Raw genomic sequence first — 18,087 nt, forward strand, 5'->3', positions numbered from 1 at the left:
GAGTCGTAACACTTAGGTTTTTCTTGTTTTCGTACAACTGTTCTTTGAGCAAAAAATATTTTTATCAACCAAAGTTTAGAATAAAATAGTCTTTTCTTTTTACTACCGTATTATTGTATATGTTTAGGACCGACAGTGACTGTTCTTGGTCAACAAAAATAATAATGATGTTTTTATTTGTGATTTTCACGACTAAATGTCTCTGGATAAGATACATTTAAAAAAAGAAAGTATAATTGTAAATTGGCAACAGACAGGTCTTTACATGTAGAATGTGCGTGATGAGAAAGGCATGGTGCGCGTTCGTGGCATTGCAATACTGTTATATCTGTCAGTGGCAAGGCAATCATAGGAGTATATGTAAACACATGTAAATAATGTATAGATATTAAAAACATTATCATAACCGCAACCCTTAATCAGTATAGCCTCCCGTCAACATTCTAGAGTTTAATGAACATGATAGCATCTGGTCTAGTTAACTATGATGTGTACATCGATGATGTCATAATCTACAACGACACGTCCAAAGAGCACTTGGAAACCATTTGGAATTTTTTTCTCAGCAACCCAGTGTTGCAAATTTGCCAAGTAATTTAGGTAGAAGTGAGTTATGCCGTGATTGTATTTCAGTTTTAGGACATATTGTGGGACACGGTCAAGATAAACTTGTGGAAGTTAAGGTGAAGACCATAACTGAATTCCCTGCGCCTATCAGTAAAAAGCAACTGATGTGATTTTTGGGGTTTAGCTTCATATTATCGAAGTTTTTACTCAAAGATTTCCATAACTGCTAAACCCATGACACATTTGTTGAGTAAGAAATCTAAATTACACAGGTCTGACAAATGTCAGGAGGCCCATACTTAATGGTGCTCCAGTTCTTTCAGCTCCAGATTTCAGCCATTCATTTAAAACGTCTATTGATGTAAGTGATGTAGGAGCTGGCCAAGTTTTGATTCAAGAAGACAAAAATGGTCCAGTGTGTTATTGCTGAAAAAAAAAAACGTAAATAAACACCAAAACAAATTATTCCACAGTCGGATAGGAATGTTTGCCGTTGATACTGGCTTTGCAAAGCTATGAAGTTTATATTAGCCCAGCAACTCCTCCAATTATGATATTCAGTATCATAGACCCATTTCTTTACCAAAATGAAAAACAAAAGTCAGAGATTGTTGAAAGTGAGTTTAATGTTGTAGGAATGCCACAATGGCATCACGCACATCAAGGAATACGATAATCTTATTGCAGATGCACTTTCACTTTTATGCAAGTACTATTTTGTTTTAATGTATATTCCGAGTCGTTCGTATGACACCTTCCTATGTCACTTTAAATATTGTTTCATGTGTGTATTTGATTAATATGTAAAAGAAAGCTTTATCGAACCAATCTTTCTCTATGAGGGGAGGTGATATGTATATCTTGTGTTCTTAACTTTTATCCATGATTGTATGTTGTAGTTTAGGCTAAAAGTCATTCGTGAACAAATGTTTAGATAGCTAATTTTTGTCCGTGGCTGAGTGTTATACCTTAATATATGTAAACATGCTGACATGGCCTTTGACCATAGCCAGTTTTGGAAGCAAACCTCGAACCCATATCCTGGTCATCTTCTTTTGGCTTAGCTTGTTATACCTAAGATTCCCGTAATCAACATTATTAATTCCCTTTTTAATATCAGTGTTTGTGGAGTCACTATTAATTGTATTCAGACATAATTTGAGAGAAATGGTAGATTTAAATTATTCATGGGAATAACAAAGTGATTGTTGACATTTTAGACTATATCACTATGATACAGCAAAACTATTGACACATCAGCTCATCCATGACTATATGCACATCAGCAAATTTAATACTGGAAATAACTGGGAACACTCTATACTTCTGGACTTGTGATAAATATTTCTGAGGATTATTTAGGATTAAATTGACAATAACTGTAAGTTCCTCTTAAATGTTCATGTTATAACTTAGAATTAAAATATTTGCTGAATTTAACTAAATGTGCTGGGTTGGCTTTTTATGTTTGCTTAGTTTAAGACATTGCAGTCATAAGAAGTGTCTATGGTGTAAACTTCATGTTGATATGACTAATTATGTTTATATAGCCATCCATGCAGAAAGAGTAGTAGCTACAACCAGATTTTTTAATAGAGACCACCCTGGTGGCAATACTGGATATCTGAGAGTTGTTACGTATATTTAATTTGCATTGTTTGTTAATTTAAAAAAAAAGTTATTTCATTAATGCTGTGCACACTGAAACATTGTATCTAATGCTGACCATCTTCAAAATCAGTGAGTTTTGGTAAACAACTTTATTTTTTCTCAGAGTGAGGATCATCATCTTAAGCTGGGTCAAGGACTTATTTTTTACAGCTAGACTGCGTGATGATTGTCACGTGTTTTATTGTGATTTTGGTGAGGGACTTTCTAATTATAGCTAAGATCTTTATAGAACAATGAACTTTTGACCCTTATTCAGGGTTTTGATTTAGGTATTAGTTTGTCATATAACTTAAGTTTTTCTGAAAGTCTGTTATTCATGCTTTAAGATTTAGCTGAATCAATTTGTATATTTGTTGTTGCTGGAATATATTTGTTGAAATTATTCAAATGATTTTTCTCTGGAAACAAAGAGTGCTTTTATAATAAAAAAATATATATTCTTGGACAGTTGGAGACATTCACTGGGAGATATGTTGAATTCAAACCTGGAATTATATTACTGTGTTTCAACAAAAGACTGTCAGCACATCAACACACTTTATGAGCTATCAGTCACATCAACACTTTCGGCAGTGGAATTGATTTGAATTTCCACTAAAATATATTCAAAACTTTTATTATTAAGACTCATGTCTGTAATTCTAGGATTATTCTGAGATTTAATTCACAATATCATAAGTTCTTTGTTTTCAATTTCACTTTCTATTCGAGGGAAGCAATTTATTTGTTGAATTTTTACAAAGCTTGTTGCTTTTGAGTCTTTTTTGTTACTTATTTGAAGAGCATAGATTTGTAACAGAGGTACCATATTCATTTAAGTGCAACAAGGCATTAAAAAGCCACTGGATGACATCCCAATTGTTAATATGGCTTTCTGTTTAGGAGGGTAATGATAAGATTAAACCTTTTCATCAAGAATGTTATGTTGTACATCTCTGGGCTAATCATTTACACAAAGGAAAAAAACCCAAAAGTTATCAAATGAATGAGCTAATTTCAACTCTGCAAGTAAAATACAATGAAATTAAAATGAATTAATGTTTCAATGGACCCCTTACAAGATAAAAAAATTGGACCTTTTTTGCCCAATGAGCAGAAAGATGATTAGTCCTAATTGTTTGAAGACCGATGAGTTATATATTTTTTCTATGTATTACTTGATAGAGTCAAGTGTGTTACTGACCCATCTACTAGCCCTGAAGTTTTCCTGTATATTGGTATACCTCTATACCCACCACATTCTGGTATTTTTTTATCCACTAAATTCAAATACACATATTTCACCTTTCAGCTGATATACATGATGCCTGCTGATACGGTTGTGACTTTAATGGAAGGGAACCATGTCAATCATGTTGATGGGGAGAATGGAACCATTCCACCTCCTCTGAGAAAAGAAAATCATACCAATTCGGTAAATGCTACAATGTTGTGTTATAGTTTTTATATGCCTCAGTGAACTAAATGTATTATTGTCATGTTAGAATAGAACGACATTTCGTCTGTAACATTAGTTTAGGAAAATGACTATTCATCTGACCAGGGATTCATATTACATTAACTATGTAGGTTCCTAGTCAAACTTTCTATTTATGGTCTGTACTTTATACAGGGAAAGTTTTTGTGCAGGCTTATTTTCATGCTCACAAAATGAAATATTTTTTTTGTACTGTGTTAAATGTGCACAGAAAAGCTGGTAACTGAAAAATTTATTTTATTGTTTGGAAATTTCTGTGATTGTTCAAGATATAGTCCACATCAATAATCACAAAGATATGGAAAATAAAAGGGCCATGAAAACTTAGTACAAAGTATTGGACTAAATATACACCAAAATAATCATAGGACTTTAGAAGTTCTTAGGATAACATAAATGAAATTCAGAGACCAGTGATCCTGCATACTGTTATGTGTATTTAATCTGTATTATTTGTTGGCTTTTTTAATGAGTATATTTTATGCAATCAGTATTTTGTACTTGACCTTGTCCAAAATTAAGATAATGGTGTATCTGACCAGTGACATTTATTTTGTAACCAACATAACACATAACTAATATTTCTCTATCATTGTGGATTAAATATTCAGATCATTATCAATAGAGGTAAACATATTTATTTGAATCTGATTCTAGGACATCAGTTTTCCACTTGGAAATTCCTTAACTTGGCAACTTTGAATGCTTTATAAAAGTAACTTACCAACATCCTGGCTCTATTATTGTGTCTTAAGTTAGCATTTTATATCAATATTGCTTACTTGAAAAATTACTCATTCTTGCCTAACATCTGAAGCAAAATCAGTTGTTAATTCTTATTCACTGAAATTATAAAGTGCTCAATAATATTCTTGGGCTAAAACTTTAATTTCAAATTATAGTGAATTCAGACAGGGACAATTTGGATTATATTATTGTGATACATCAAAGGACTGTTAGTAGATCACCACACTCCAAGCCATTGGCACATTAGCACATTCAAGGCTAAAAGTGTACCAACATATTCAATATTGAAATTAATTTGGAATACCACTGGAATTCAATTGGAATGTTATAATATTTGGACTTGTGGTAGAACATTTAGGACTACTCGGGATTTAATTCGCAATATTACAAGTTCTTTTTAGATTTTCACTTTGCATTCTAGGGGAAATGAATTATTTCTTGAATTTTACAAAACATGTTGGCTTTCAATCTTTTTTGTTACATGGTTTAAGACCATAGAGTCGTAACAATACATATTTCTGAAATGAATGGGATAGTGTGTGTGTGATTTGGATTTATAACGTAGCTTGAAAAAAAATTCAGTCATATCGCTATGATGTCTGCAGTATGGCAGTTTTTAGTGATGTCAAGCCTTGGGGCATCATGCCACAGACATGTAGCTTGATGTCCCACCCAGTCACATGATCTTGACACCAGGCTGACCAGTCCTAACACTAACCTCTAAATGCTGAGTGCCTAGTATGGCTGCTGTTAGTACCATTGTTATAAGTCTTTGGTATAACTTGGCCGGGTTTCAAACTCTCAACCTCCCACAACTGAGATGGACACTTTAACTGCTAGGTCACTGGCATGGTCAAATGGGATAGCCTTGTTATTATTGTATACTTATGTTTTTATAGTCATTATGAAGTCTGAGGAAAACATGAGTGCTGCACATTGTCTGAAAAAATAAGATAAAATTTAACTTGTAAGACCTGATCTTCAATCTTAACAGACCAAATTGTTTGGCTCTCAATGTATGGGCCTAATAAATGCACTGCTTTTTCATTTAGCTTTCAATTCAAGGTAAAAGCTCAGTATATTTGCCTTTTGTCTCAGACATTGGCATTAGATATATTCTAAGCAGGTAAAGCAAGTACATGTAGATTCTTGAGTAACGACTAAGAATTTTGCTGTTCAGAAATCACAAGTTCCTTTTTTTATATGCACAGAAAATGTATCTTTCATCTTTTTCAGCACCACCACAGTCCAACAAGGATTGTATCCTATGACAGAAATATACAGTCAGATGTATAGATATGCCACAGATGTTGCATCATGTATTTCACAAAAATGGGACCTTGAATAATAGATGCAATGTATTGCATGACTCAGCACATTTTGTCCATGGGGGAAAGAATCTAAGAGGTTTCTAAAAGAAAAACTGGAAACAATCAACGAATAACAACAATCACCACCATAAAATGGAAACAATCACTGAATAGCCACAATCACCACCAACATTGACACATGTACAATAATAATAATAATAATAATAGTTATAATGTCAGTATTATTGCTATTAGAAAAAAATATTCTTTCAATTTAAGCTTTATAAAAAATGTCAAGAACTTACAAACAGAAAGTTTCATATTTCTATTAAAAATATTTGACAAATAAACATTCTCTTAACAGATTAACTTCATGATTAATTACCACAGTACTGAAATAATCTTAGAAAAGGAATCAATATATCTATTCTATCATTATTTATTTATCACCATTCATATGTATCCATCTAAAGCTATTTATTTATTAACTGCACACATCTCCATAAAGTAAAGTACCCAAAGCATTTACCAAGGTTTAAGCTACCTTTCAATTTAATCTATAATTAGTTTTAAAAATTCTTACAACCCCCCCACCAAAAAACAACAACAATAGACCCAGAAGAAATGTTGATACACTGACCAACTTTAGCTATAACAAATTTAAAATTAACATCAGTTTGCAATTTCATGCCTAGTGACCTGGACATTTGATATATTAATTACAGGGTAAATATGGATGAACCCTTCCTTAAATGTATAATGCAAACGTGAAGTTGATAAAAACCGTGTGCAGGAAATTTTATGAAATTACACTCATCACATGCAACTCAAAATGACAACATTAGCTCCCATGATCTTGACCTCCGGGTTTAATAATCAATAAGGAGATACTTCTGCCAAACTGTAGGCAACCAATAAAGTTTGATAAAACTGAATCCAGAAAACTCATGCAGAACAGAAAATCAGCTTTTCAGATCCAGTGACCCTGGCCTTGGACCTAGCAGCATTAAAACTAATGGGCATCTACCTCCATCTATATAAGTTTGTAGAAAAAGAGACAACAATAACAATGGTTCTTGCTGCAGAAACCACTTTGTCTAAAGATGGGGAGAGAGACAGAAGGATACTTCTATTGCTATATCACTCTGCAAATTCAGTCAGGGGGCTAAAATGTTTCATTTATAGAGATTCTAATGACTCTGTGTGTAGCTATATTCCATTTTTTTAATTGTACTGGTCATACTGGATTCTCTTATTTCTCATTAAATCACAAAATAATCACTATTTCTGTATGTGATTATCATATAACAAAGTGCTTCCAACATTTTTCTTTGTACACATTCTACCTATATAAACAGTGTCATGCTAATTTTAGCAGTGCTCAAAATGGACTTATTTTTGTTACAGATGTTCTGAGAGAGAAAAAAATGTAATTTTTTCCATAATTTATAAAGAACATCTTAAAATAAAACTACATCATGTTTTTCAAAATACATGACTATATACATGTATTTAAAGCTCAAATGCTTTCATTTATGATTAAATTTCACCGTTCTTCCAATCTAACATAAGTTTATTTGGAAGGAAATGATTTGTTCAAATAAAATTATCTGACATTTGAAATAATCAAGATATTAGGTTTAAAGCATGTTCAAATATTCAGTTTAGAATTAAGAGTTGCCACCTCTTAATTCAGTCACTGATGTTGCTCATAATCCTCTTCCTTTTTTGGAGTGCTCCAAAAGTAGTGATGTCATACACTCAATAAATTCTGTTAGTGACTAATCTAATAACAACAATGTTCGCATGTGGCAGGCAAATTGATTTGAGAGGGAATGAAGAGAGAAAGGCCCATGCTTTTAAAGCAGATCTGAGAAGAAAAAGCATGCATTAGATAAAAATAAGACTCAGGTGAATGTTAGTGATCAGCTGGGGTACTGGAATACTTTCAAGGGTGAATTTTAGTTGTAAACAAACTCAGCTGTTGTGGATTTCCATTTCAATTGGTAAGCATACGATAGAGTTTTAAACAATAAAATACATCAGTTAAACCTTTAAAGAAATAATACTCTTAATGCTAAGCCAAGTATTGTATCATACCAAATGCAAGATAAGAATATCATATCACCTACCATATTTGACATAGTTTGGTGCTAACTTCTTCTGTTTACAATGGTAATGTCATCAAATCTTGTATTCCAGCTTTCAACTGAAATTGGTTGACCCATGAATGTCATCAATCAGCATTGGATTAATCTGTACGCATGAATAATGGGTGGGTTTCTTAGAAATTACATGGCTCATAATGTAATGAAGCATTAATATTATCTGGTTTTAATGGAATCCAAAGATGTTTAGGACCAGTAGCTTTAAAGATTCTGCATTATTCAGATGATTTGGCACATGCAACATTTTGCATGTAATGGTGGCATTGGAGTTTTAGTACAAGTTTTTTAAATCCTGGTTCGCACAGCACAAAAAAGAAGTTGGTTATATCTGTGTGTGTGTGATGTGATTTGGATTTGTAATGTCGCTTTAAAAAAATTCAGACATATCGCTAAGTTGTTTGCAATGTGGCAGTTTATAGTTACGTCTAGCACTAGGGTATCATACAGCAAACATTTAACATGATGTCCCACTTAGTTACATTAACCTGACAGCAGGCCAACCAGCCCTAACTACTTAATGCTGAATGCCTAGCGAGGCAGCTGTTAGTACAAATTTTTATAAGTCTTTAGTATGACTTGACTGGGGTTCCAACCTGCAACCTCCCACATCTGGAGCTGACGCTCTAACCACTAGGCCACCGGACTGGTCCAGGTTATTGCAGATATTGCAGATTGCAGGTTATATCTACAATAAGTACAATATTTGCAGGGCGTATTTGTCCATCTTTTGTACACATATCACCTCAAAAAGCCCCACATTTTACTATGAGGAGAAACAAACTGTAAATGGGTGCTGAATAGATATTAATAGAGCTTTACAAAAACAAAACTGCAAACTAACTAGACGTGAACTCTGAAAATAAAGTTTCCTTCAATCTGTATATTCAAATATTTATTTCTCTGCACTTGGTTGAAGTATTTTTGTATGCAAATTCATTTTTGTGTGAAAAATTATCATCATATATTTCTATATCAGTATGTTAATGAAATGGTAAAAATGTTGCATTTTTAAAATATAAGAGTAACTTTATATGCCAGGTTATATATCATACATTTTTTAATTTGTTATTTGTGTCACACACACACACACACACACACACATATATATATATATATATATATATATATGAGTCAAGTTAATTAAACATTAATTTGTATATGACAGAGAAAGATTACAAAAATGATTTCTGAACAGACTTACTGTTGTTACACTGAGAAAGGGATATGCTGATAATTATATGATGCATGCTTAGCTAATAAGATTCCAAGTTGTCAAATTACCTTAAAAACAGTGTCACTTAAAGAGTCAGTGTGTGTGATCCTCATTAGAAAAGAGTCCTCCTGTCAGTTTGTGTGATATTCATTGGAAAGAGTCCTCCTTGGTCAGTATGTGTGATCCTCATTTGAAAGTGTTTTCCTCAGTCAGTTTGTGTGATCCTCATTAGAAAAAGTCCTCCTCAGTCAGTTCGTGTCATCCTCAACAGAATGAGTCCCCCTTGATCAGATTGTGTCGTTCTCATTAGAAAGTGTCCTCCTCAGTCAGTTTGTGTGATACTCATTAGAAAGAGTCCTCCTTGGTCAGTATGTGTGATTCTCATTAGAAAGTGCCCTCCTCAGTCAGTTTGTGTGATCCTCATTAGAAAAAGTCCTCCTCAGTCAGTTTGCGTGCCACTCCTCAAGCAGTTTGTGTGACTCTAATCTGAACAAGTCAGTTTGCATGATCTTCCTCAGACAGTCAGTTTGTGTGCAGCCCCAGCCCCAGGGCAAGGTGAATGAGGCAACCGCCTTGGTCCCTGTGCTTTTAGGGGTCCCACACTGCTGAAGGAAATCAACTCCGCAATGCAATTTTTTTGCTTGGTGTCTGCTCATCGCTTGCTGCCTTGGGCCCAGCACATCCTAGGGCCAGGCCTGTTTGTTACACTCCTCAGAAAGAGTTTGTTTCAATTTCTCTACAAGAGTCAGTTTGAGTGACACTCCCCAGAAAGAGAGTTTGTGTAACAATCCTCAGAAAGTCACATTGTGTGAGCCTCCTCAAAATGAGTCAATTTGTGTTATGCTCCTCAGAAAGTCAGATTGTGTGATCTCTTCAGACAGCTTCAGTTTCTGACACTCCAATGAAAGCTTTCAATAAAGTTTGAGTTAATCTGGATCATTGTTTTAAAAGAAAGGTGTGAATAAGATCAAAATGTTATCCCCACCATCGCTCCGAGGCAGGTACTTCATTTTTCTCTGTATTTGTTGAAGAATGGGCTGAATTTAATCATTTGTTCTCCTTTTCATTTAAAAAATGGTGCTGATATTTATGCTGCCTGGTATATTGAATGTTTAGAGGATTCAAATTCCTGCTTCTATACACAGATGCTGAATGATTGATCTTACTTTGCTGATGGCTATTCCCATTTTAAGTTTTGGCTGGTTGGGCGGTAGTTGGTCTGTTTTTACTGAAAGAAAGTATGTTAGTATTTCAGATTTATGTTCCATAAGTGTGTGCCAAATTGTTAAAAGTCACTTTAACAAGACAGTTTTTATTGTATCCTGAGTTGTATTCATGTGCCAAAGTGATTAATATTGTTGCAAAGGAATGTGTTCTTTTTCTATGGAATAACAGTATTTTTTATCTTAATCCTCTATGTCTAGCAATCTACACCATATGACCATGGTCCCAGTATTTCTAAAAATTAATTCCCACCCAAATACCAACCACATTCTATTTTAATTGTACTATCTTAAGTACAGTGTGAGTGCTGTTTATATATACATCATTACTACAAGCAGGTGTGTGATGTGACACCAAGGCCCTTGATGACGTGTTATCTTCACTATAATATTTTCCATCTCAAAATGGAAACAAAAATATCAGCACAGTGGTCTTCACTCATCAAAGAAAAAAATGGAAAAAATCAGCATATTGGTGAGTTTTGCATCTTATTCACTGAGGCTATTCTGATTTTGTATTTCACTAAATAAATGTCTTTTACAATTCATAGGCACCTGTATATACTGTTCATTCCCACTGAACATGTGGTTTATTGTTCATTTATTAGTCATAATCATAAATTTATTCAGTCTATGCTTTCTGTGTTGTCTAACTGTAATCTAATGCTTCGGATACATGCCACATACAAGTACATTTACATTCTTTCTATTTACCCATTAAACATGATGAATATATCACAAACATGGAATTATTCTATAACTGGTGATCTTAAAAATAAAAAAACTCTTGCAAAGATGAGAAAACCAATCATCTGCATGACTCAACCTATGCCATTTCAAATAAAACTACATGGATATATATCTGCCTTGTCTATTTATCAATATCTGACATCTACAATGTCACATTTCACCTTTGTCAAACTAATATTGATTACTGTCTATACTTGCTTTTAAGTCACATCCAACTGAAAATTGCGCAGACCTATATCTGCCATTGCATTATGCACCAGCAGATATAAGTCTATGCAGTTTGTTAGTAGTAATCATTAGATCAAACACAGACACTGATCTGCTGGTGTATAGTGCAGTAGCAGATTAGGAAGTCTGTTGAGGTTGGATTCGACTTATAAATGAGTAAATATCAATTGTGTACAAAATATATCAAAATAAGTACTGCCATCATTTTGTGAATAAAATATTTTCTTATGAAAACTTGTCTTCTAATTAATTAAATTTGTAATTAAAGGAAAACATCGTTTTTTAAAGTAACTCAGAATAGCATTTTAAAGCAGACTTTATTAAAATCTATGAGGATAAAATGGTTAGCTCTCATTTGAAGCATTCAAAGGTGGTAGAAGCCTAAATATTTCACAAAAATGCTGGTGATTCTAACTCGCCAATCCAACCAATACTGACCCAATGAAAAGTGTTTGATAAAAGAAAAAATGAAATCTAAGATCTACAATTGACACTTTTGAGGGCTGCTTTGTGCCTAATTAAGTACTTAGAATAATTATTTATTTACCTTATTGTTCTGAGCCTAATCCTTCTTGTTCTTTCCTTCTGTCAACTAACCTTAATCTTAATGCTATTTAAATCAGCTTCCTACATGAAATATGATCTGCATGAATATAAACTTGGTTGAGTCGACAAATATGTTCTGCACAAATTTATGTCTGGCTAAGAAGTGAAATATAACCTGAACCAATTTAACAATAAGGTTATTATGCTTCTTACCTACATTTTATATTCTTGCTTTTTAGATCTGTCAAGCAAGCAAGGTCACATGCACATGTCTCTGCCCATAACTCAAATAGCATTAGTTCATTATTTTTCACAGAATAACAACTTGTGTCAAATTTGTGACTGCATAAAACCAAGACCCAAAGAACAATGATGATTCTGTGGAAACTCTGGAACCCAATCACCTATCCATGAATTTAAAGTACCAACAAAACCTTTTTTGTAAAACCATGAAAAGTGATACCCATACAAATAAATAATTTCCGTTTATCACTCAAGCTCATATAATAAAACACATATGGCAAATATGAAGTGTATATACTTGCATAAAAGTAGAGTCCAACTCCACAGACCCAGATCTACCAACACACAATGCATTGGCAGATCTGGGTCTATGCAGTCTGTTACAAGTAATCAGTCAGTAAAACAAACATCAAAGGCCCTGATTTACTGATGCATTATGCAATGGCAGAACAGAGCTTATATTATGCAGTTTGTCTTGACTTGTAAGTATATACAGTACCTATCATCTTGAATTTAGAACATCTGTTTGTTTTCCATTCTTGCCTTAAATCTGTTACATAAGCATGACCACATGCAAAAGACAACATGTATCCCTAAACTCAAATATTATAATATTGTAAGGTTCCAATTTTCATGGATTTTGTGGTTGCTACAATCCAAGGAATTTAAATTTAAAGACACAATAAATATTGATTCTTTTGTGGAAACAGCTGGATATGCCTTCACCTATCCACAAGTTCAAGTATTTGAAAAACAAGTCATTTATTTCCTAAACCATGAAGACTGATACCCATGGAAATTAATTAATTCAAAATAGTAAAGCAGGTTGATTTAATCAACTTCAACCAAAGTCACATTGCTTACAATACTGCATTTCTTGGATACTGTGCTATCTGGGTAACATCCATATATTCCAATTGTTTACAATGGTGGTATCATATACATTTATTTTTAACATGAATTTATTACTTAATTACTGCTTGCCAATAGCTTTTCAAGGGTCAGTGGTTCTTTCCCCGAGTTTTTCCTCCACCATTTATACTGGCCGCCATGCATAGACTATCTTGTGCTGAAAAATGGTGTTAAACCCTACAACAACAACTTAATTGCAGAATAAAACTACAAAATAACAAAATGTGGATATTTATGCTTATCAAGATATGGCTGTGTGAGAATATACAATTTATGCACAACAGAAACCAGATGCAGTTAACTTTTTTTTAAAAAAACTATATACATTGCCCTGGGGGACTGTCTGCTGCTACTAATGAATTTTTTTGTTGTTCCTTCTGTCATTGAGTGATTCAGTCATTACTAAATGGGCATAACAGGGTTTAACAAATGTCACAGCTGGACTGAAGCTCCCTGACAGAATGGTAATGATGAGTTCAATTTCTTCAGTGGAAACTGATCCCAATGATGACTGGGCTGTCCAGTGAAAGTTGGAATGCCATCGGCAACTTTACTCAATGGGTTTAGTTTGAATACGCAATACAGTGCTGAAAACAGAATCTTGGGTGAAAAAAATGGAATGGAAAGAAGAGAATGCCCTCTACAGAGAAAAAAAACTATGTAGCATTCCAGACAATCCATAGTCCTTTCAACACTGGAGGCATTGCAGTGGAAATGCAGTGGTCTATTAAAAAGTGAATAAAATATATTGCTGAATTGCACACCACTCAAAACAATGAATCCTTGAAACGAAGATGCTGCATATGACAGCTGGAGAGCTTCTGATTGCTGATGAGTGATGTATTAATATATAGAGCAATTGCATAATTATGTGGACTATTTTGTGGGAATGGTAGTGAGTGGGTCACCTTTTACTGTGTATAAACTATATTTAAGCAATCATATAAGTAAACAATTATTAAAGAAAAAACAAAGACTGCCAAAAGGAGAATACGGAAAGAAAATAATCATTTGAAGAATAAACTTTACATCTCAGATTCATTTTACTTGATACATGTCAATGTCCTTAATTTTGCTACCCCAAAGAAATAAAAAATACCAGAAGGTCTATGTGTGTGGTTATTTTCCTTAATGTCCCAAGTTAAACTGTATATGAATTACTGCTTGGCATAAGAAAGGTAAGGTCTCAAAAGGCTTTCAGTCAGGGACTTGCAGTATGAACATAAGACATATCAATCTTGAGACTGTTCATTTCATTTATTGAAAAACAGCAATCTCAAATGAATATTGCACTTGAAAAGAGAATGTTAAAGGACATATTCATTTGCATCAATATTTACAAAATGGTTACCAATTTCTATGAGTACTTCAATAAGAATTATAATTTACATGTATGTATGCAAGTAACAGGCAGATAAACAGAGCTAAAATTTTACATATTTATACTTAAACAGATCTGATTTTCAGACTTTATTCACACTAATATAATTTTTACCTACTGAATGCTTTCTAACAGTATCCTCTTTTGTTTAATACACAAACTACAGTATTTGCACACTCTAAAATTTCCTTGTATTGCCCTACAGATTTTAAAAACGAATAGCATGAAGGATATAAAAAAAAATGCACAAAACCTGGTCATTTCATTCATAAATTTATAATTTCTAACTAGATTCTTGCCACGGGGCCTTTAAAATGTCAGTTTATTCACCTTTCAAACTAAACAGAAGCCCTCAATGCAAACAAGCACACAGATTGCTCACTATCCTTTTCTGGTTTCTAGAATAGTCAATTTCAGTAATAAAATGTGTCGGCATCCAATATTTGCAATCTGTTAATATTTCTAAAACAAATTTAAAAAAAGAAAGAACTCTCATGTACATGTGTTCTAAGAAATGTCACTCCAAAATTTACAAAGTTACTGAGATTATAAAAGAAAGTGAACTAGATCACATGCAAATATGACGGCCATATTACTAAAGAAACACCAGCATATTGACAGCGTTTTGGACCCCCTGGTGACAATAATGTTAGAAATTATAAATTGATGAATGCAAAGTTGTCTAGTACTTAAAACAGCAATTATGTTCAAAATTATCTTGTATATTTCACTAAGTTAATCAACTTAGATTGAAACTTTCTCAGTACAAATTTTCTTTCTATCATGCTTTCAGCCTACTCCCTCAGAGCTTTCGTCAGATGTTTCTTATATTATCGATTATTAACCTTTCAATTTTTATATATCTCTATAATTAATATCATCATATGAATTCCACATTTTTCAGTGAGTCTACATCTGATGGAGACACCAAAACTGGATTTCCAATGCTTGTGAGAAAGAAAATTTGAACTCCAAATAGATTTAATGTCTAGTTAATAATCGTAAGAACAAAGTTAGGTAACAATATACATTTTGCAATTATCATAGTCTAAATACATCAAAGAACATTTATAAATTTTGAACCAATATACAACAGAAGAATAACACAATTTTCTGTGTACAAAGTAGGCCACAATAATAACATTCTGTTAAACAACAAATTTTTGTGTGCATATTTTCAAAGTCTGAAATCCAATACATGGTGTACAGTTTGAGATATCTTGAGATTTCACACTGCCTATTTCTGTTTTAGTTATATATGGTGAAATATGCAATTTTTCCTATGTGTCTGGGGTCTATACATTTAAAAGATGGCCATGGTTTGCATGTTCAGCCCACCTTTTATACACATAAAAGGAAAGTAAAACAAAATTCAATACTGAATTTAGCTTGGGTGTGGAAGGATGTATGGACAGACATGCACCTGGAAACCAAAGTAACTGATATGATGAGCTTCTGCCAAGGCAGGCTAGATAAAAATAAGTGTGGGCTGGAATGTGTGTGTGTGATTTGGATTTTTAACATAGCTTTAACAAGTTTTCAGTCATATCGCTACGATGTTTGCAGTGTGGCAGTTTATAGTGATGTATAGCACTGAGGCATCATGCCGCAGACATGTAGCATGATGTTCCACCCAGTCATATTATCCTGACACCAGGCCAACCAGTCCTAACACTAACCTCTTAATGCTGAGCGCCAAGCAAGGCAGCTGTTAGTACAATTTTTGTAAGTCTTTGATATGACTCGGCCAGGGATTGAACCCATGACCTCCCGCATCTGAGGCAGATGCTGTAACCATGGGCTGGAATGAGAAAACTGACCAAAGAGATTAAGATTAATGTCAGAAAAGAGTCTTTGATTAGAATTCCCTATCCTATCTACATTTCCACATGTGTAACAGTCCTTTCTTGCTCACCTAATGCATTATTTTCAATGGAATATGATATGCTAGAGTTCAATCTGCTGATAGCAACATGTGCATCCATGACATCAGGTGAATAAAGTCATAAGATCTGAGTGATATTACCTCGCTGAAACAGATCTGATCTAATTCAAGGTACAACAGACTTTCTTGAAATTTGCTTAACAAAAATAAAAAGCTAAATTAGTTAGAGTGACATAAGACAAAGGTCTATGTAGAACAAATCTGTCTGGAAGGCAAGAAATGATAATATATTTTGATTATTCTGCATTCCAGCATTGTCAGCTTGTCCTTGTTGCAAACCTTTAAGTACTGGGGCAAAAGATACTGCAAAAGTGTAGTAGCAAATACATTGTATCTGAAATTTCAGTGTGAACGAGCTATGTCAGAGAAGAAATCTAGGACATCATTGATAGTAAACTCCAGTGTAATTTTGGCATCAGGATAGCAGCGATTAATAAGTTCTTCATAGTCGTTGTACTGCTTGATGAATTCATCCTGCATGGAAACCCAGACCACCTGGAATTAAAATGCCCTGATATATAATATTAAACACAGTAAACAAAATTATTTTAGAAGCACAGTATTTAATATTTTACCAGCTAGGAAACCAAATCCATTAAAATATTTTTCTAAAAAGGGTATACATTTAGCAGATGGTACTGTTTTTAAATATTTTGCTGCAATATGGATGATGTACAATACTGACAAAATATTATTCTGATTTACATTCACTTGACAAGATCTAACAATAACATTTGGGGGGAAAACAAAGATACTGAAATGTATTCACAAAGTAATATTCATTCCCCACCCCTATTCCCAGTATAATGATTTCAGGGCAAAACTTAACCCAAGATGATGGGCAATGGAATGTACTGTAAATGTCCCTCTCCTACTTCCTCATTCCCTGCCACACTGATTTCAGGACAAAACACAACCTAAATAAAAATATAGTGAAATATACTGGAAATTTATATTTGTAGTTATCAAATTTTGCAGTTACACAAAAAAATGACATTTTGCTGGTTGTTACATTCATGGGTTGGGGTCCTATTGTCTCCCAAGAATGACCACAGATTGTTGGTTTGTAACAACTATGAAATAACAACTACATGAATTTATCCCCAGAATGTATTTAGCTGCCACATACATACCATATGAGCTGAAAGGCATAGTCTTTTACCTAAAGCATCACTATCACCACCAAGATTTTCATACTATCTCGATTACACTATTAATATTGTCTCCGTTAACTTTACATAGTCAGAATCAGGCAGTATAATACGATACTAAACACCTCAATATTGCATACTGCATGCATGTGCACGAAACGTGTGCCTGAAAATAGTATAGTGTGTTAAGAACTACTCTGTAAACAAACCATGTACACTCATGCAGTAGACACTTTAGGTTTTGGTTGATTAGATTTGTGAATGAACTAAACAAGCTGTTTTGTCCTTTTGAAAGTAGAGATGATAAAGTTAACGAGGTGGACGAGTTTACTCAGTCAGAATCAAAACTTTCAAACACGCAAATGAATAACATATTTGCAATGTCATCAACAAACATGAGAGACACAGTAATTTAAAATGCAGTTCTGATAATTGAAACAGTTATTCAGGAGAATATTCATATCTTTTCGCAAAAAGAATGGTTCAGACTATGACCAGTGCTCTCTATAGTCTATAAAAATAAAGCATAAAAAAAGCATATTGAGGCCAAGGGCT

The 18,087-nt window shown here is 33.5% G+C and overlaps 2 protein-coding genes and 1 long non-coding RNA gene across 16 annotated transcripts in view; 2 read left to right on the top strand and 1 right to left on the bottom strand.

Annotated features, from left to right (window-relative positions):
• Nucleotides 1-737, top strand: part of LOC149797873 (glutamate receptor 2-like) — a 179,220-nt gene extending 178,483 nt beyond the window's left edge. Inside the window, exon 17 of the mRNA XM_089960812.1 lies at nucleotides 567-737. Coding sequence (XP_089816938.1) covers nucleotides 567-737 — 171 coding nt within the window. The remainder of the gene's footprint in view (nucleotides 1-566) is intronic.
• Nucleotides 1-18,087, bottom strand: part of LOC149797874 (exocyst complex component 1-like) — a 169,353-nt gene that overhangs the window by 2,565 nt on the left and 148,701 nt on the right. For 6 of the 14 annotated variants that reach the window (XM_089962895.1, XM_089962894.1, XM_089962896.1 and 3 more), the window contains one exon: nucleotides 14,298-16,876. In XM_089962895.1, the coding sequence (XP_089819021.1) occupies nucleotides 16,724-16,876 (153 nt within the window). In that variant the 3' untranslated portion in view covers nucleotides 14,298-16,723. Of the gene's footprint in view, nucleotides 1-835; nucleotides 994-8,010; nucleotides 8,029-8,824; nucleotides 10,382-14,297; nucleotides 16,877-18,087 lie in introns of those variants that run through there. The other 8 variants (XR_016421901.1, XR_016421900.1, XR_016421902.1 and 5 more) reach the window with 5 other exon arrangements.
• Nucleotides 2,368-7,898, top strand: LOC149797875 (uncharacterized). The gene is made up of 2 exons (XR_016421908.1): nucleotides 2,368-3,652; nucleotides 5,699-7,898. It is a non-coding gene; the product is annotated as an uncharacterized LOC149797875 (long non-coding RNA).

Source organism: Sinohyriopsis cumingii, chromosome 6 (assembly GCF_028554795.1).
Source record: "Sinohyriopsis cumingii isolate HCF-2022 chromosome 6, ASM2855479v2, whole genome shotgun sequence".
NCBI lineage: Eukaryota > Metazoa > Mollusca > Bivalvia > Unionida > Unionidae > Sinohyriopsis > Sinohyriopsis cumingii.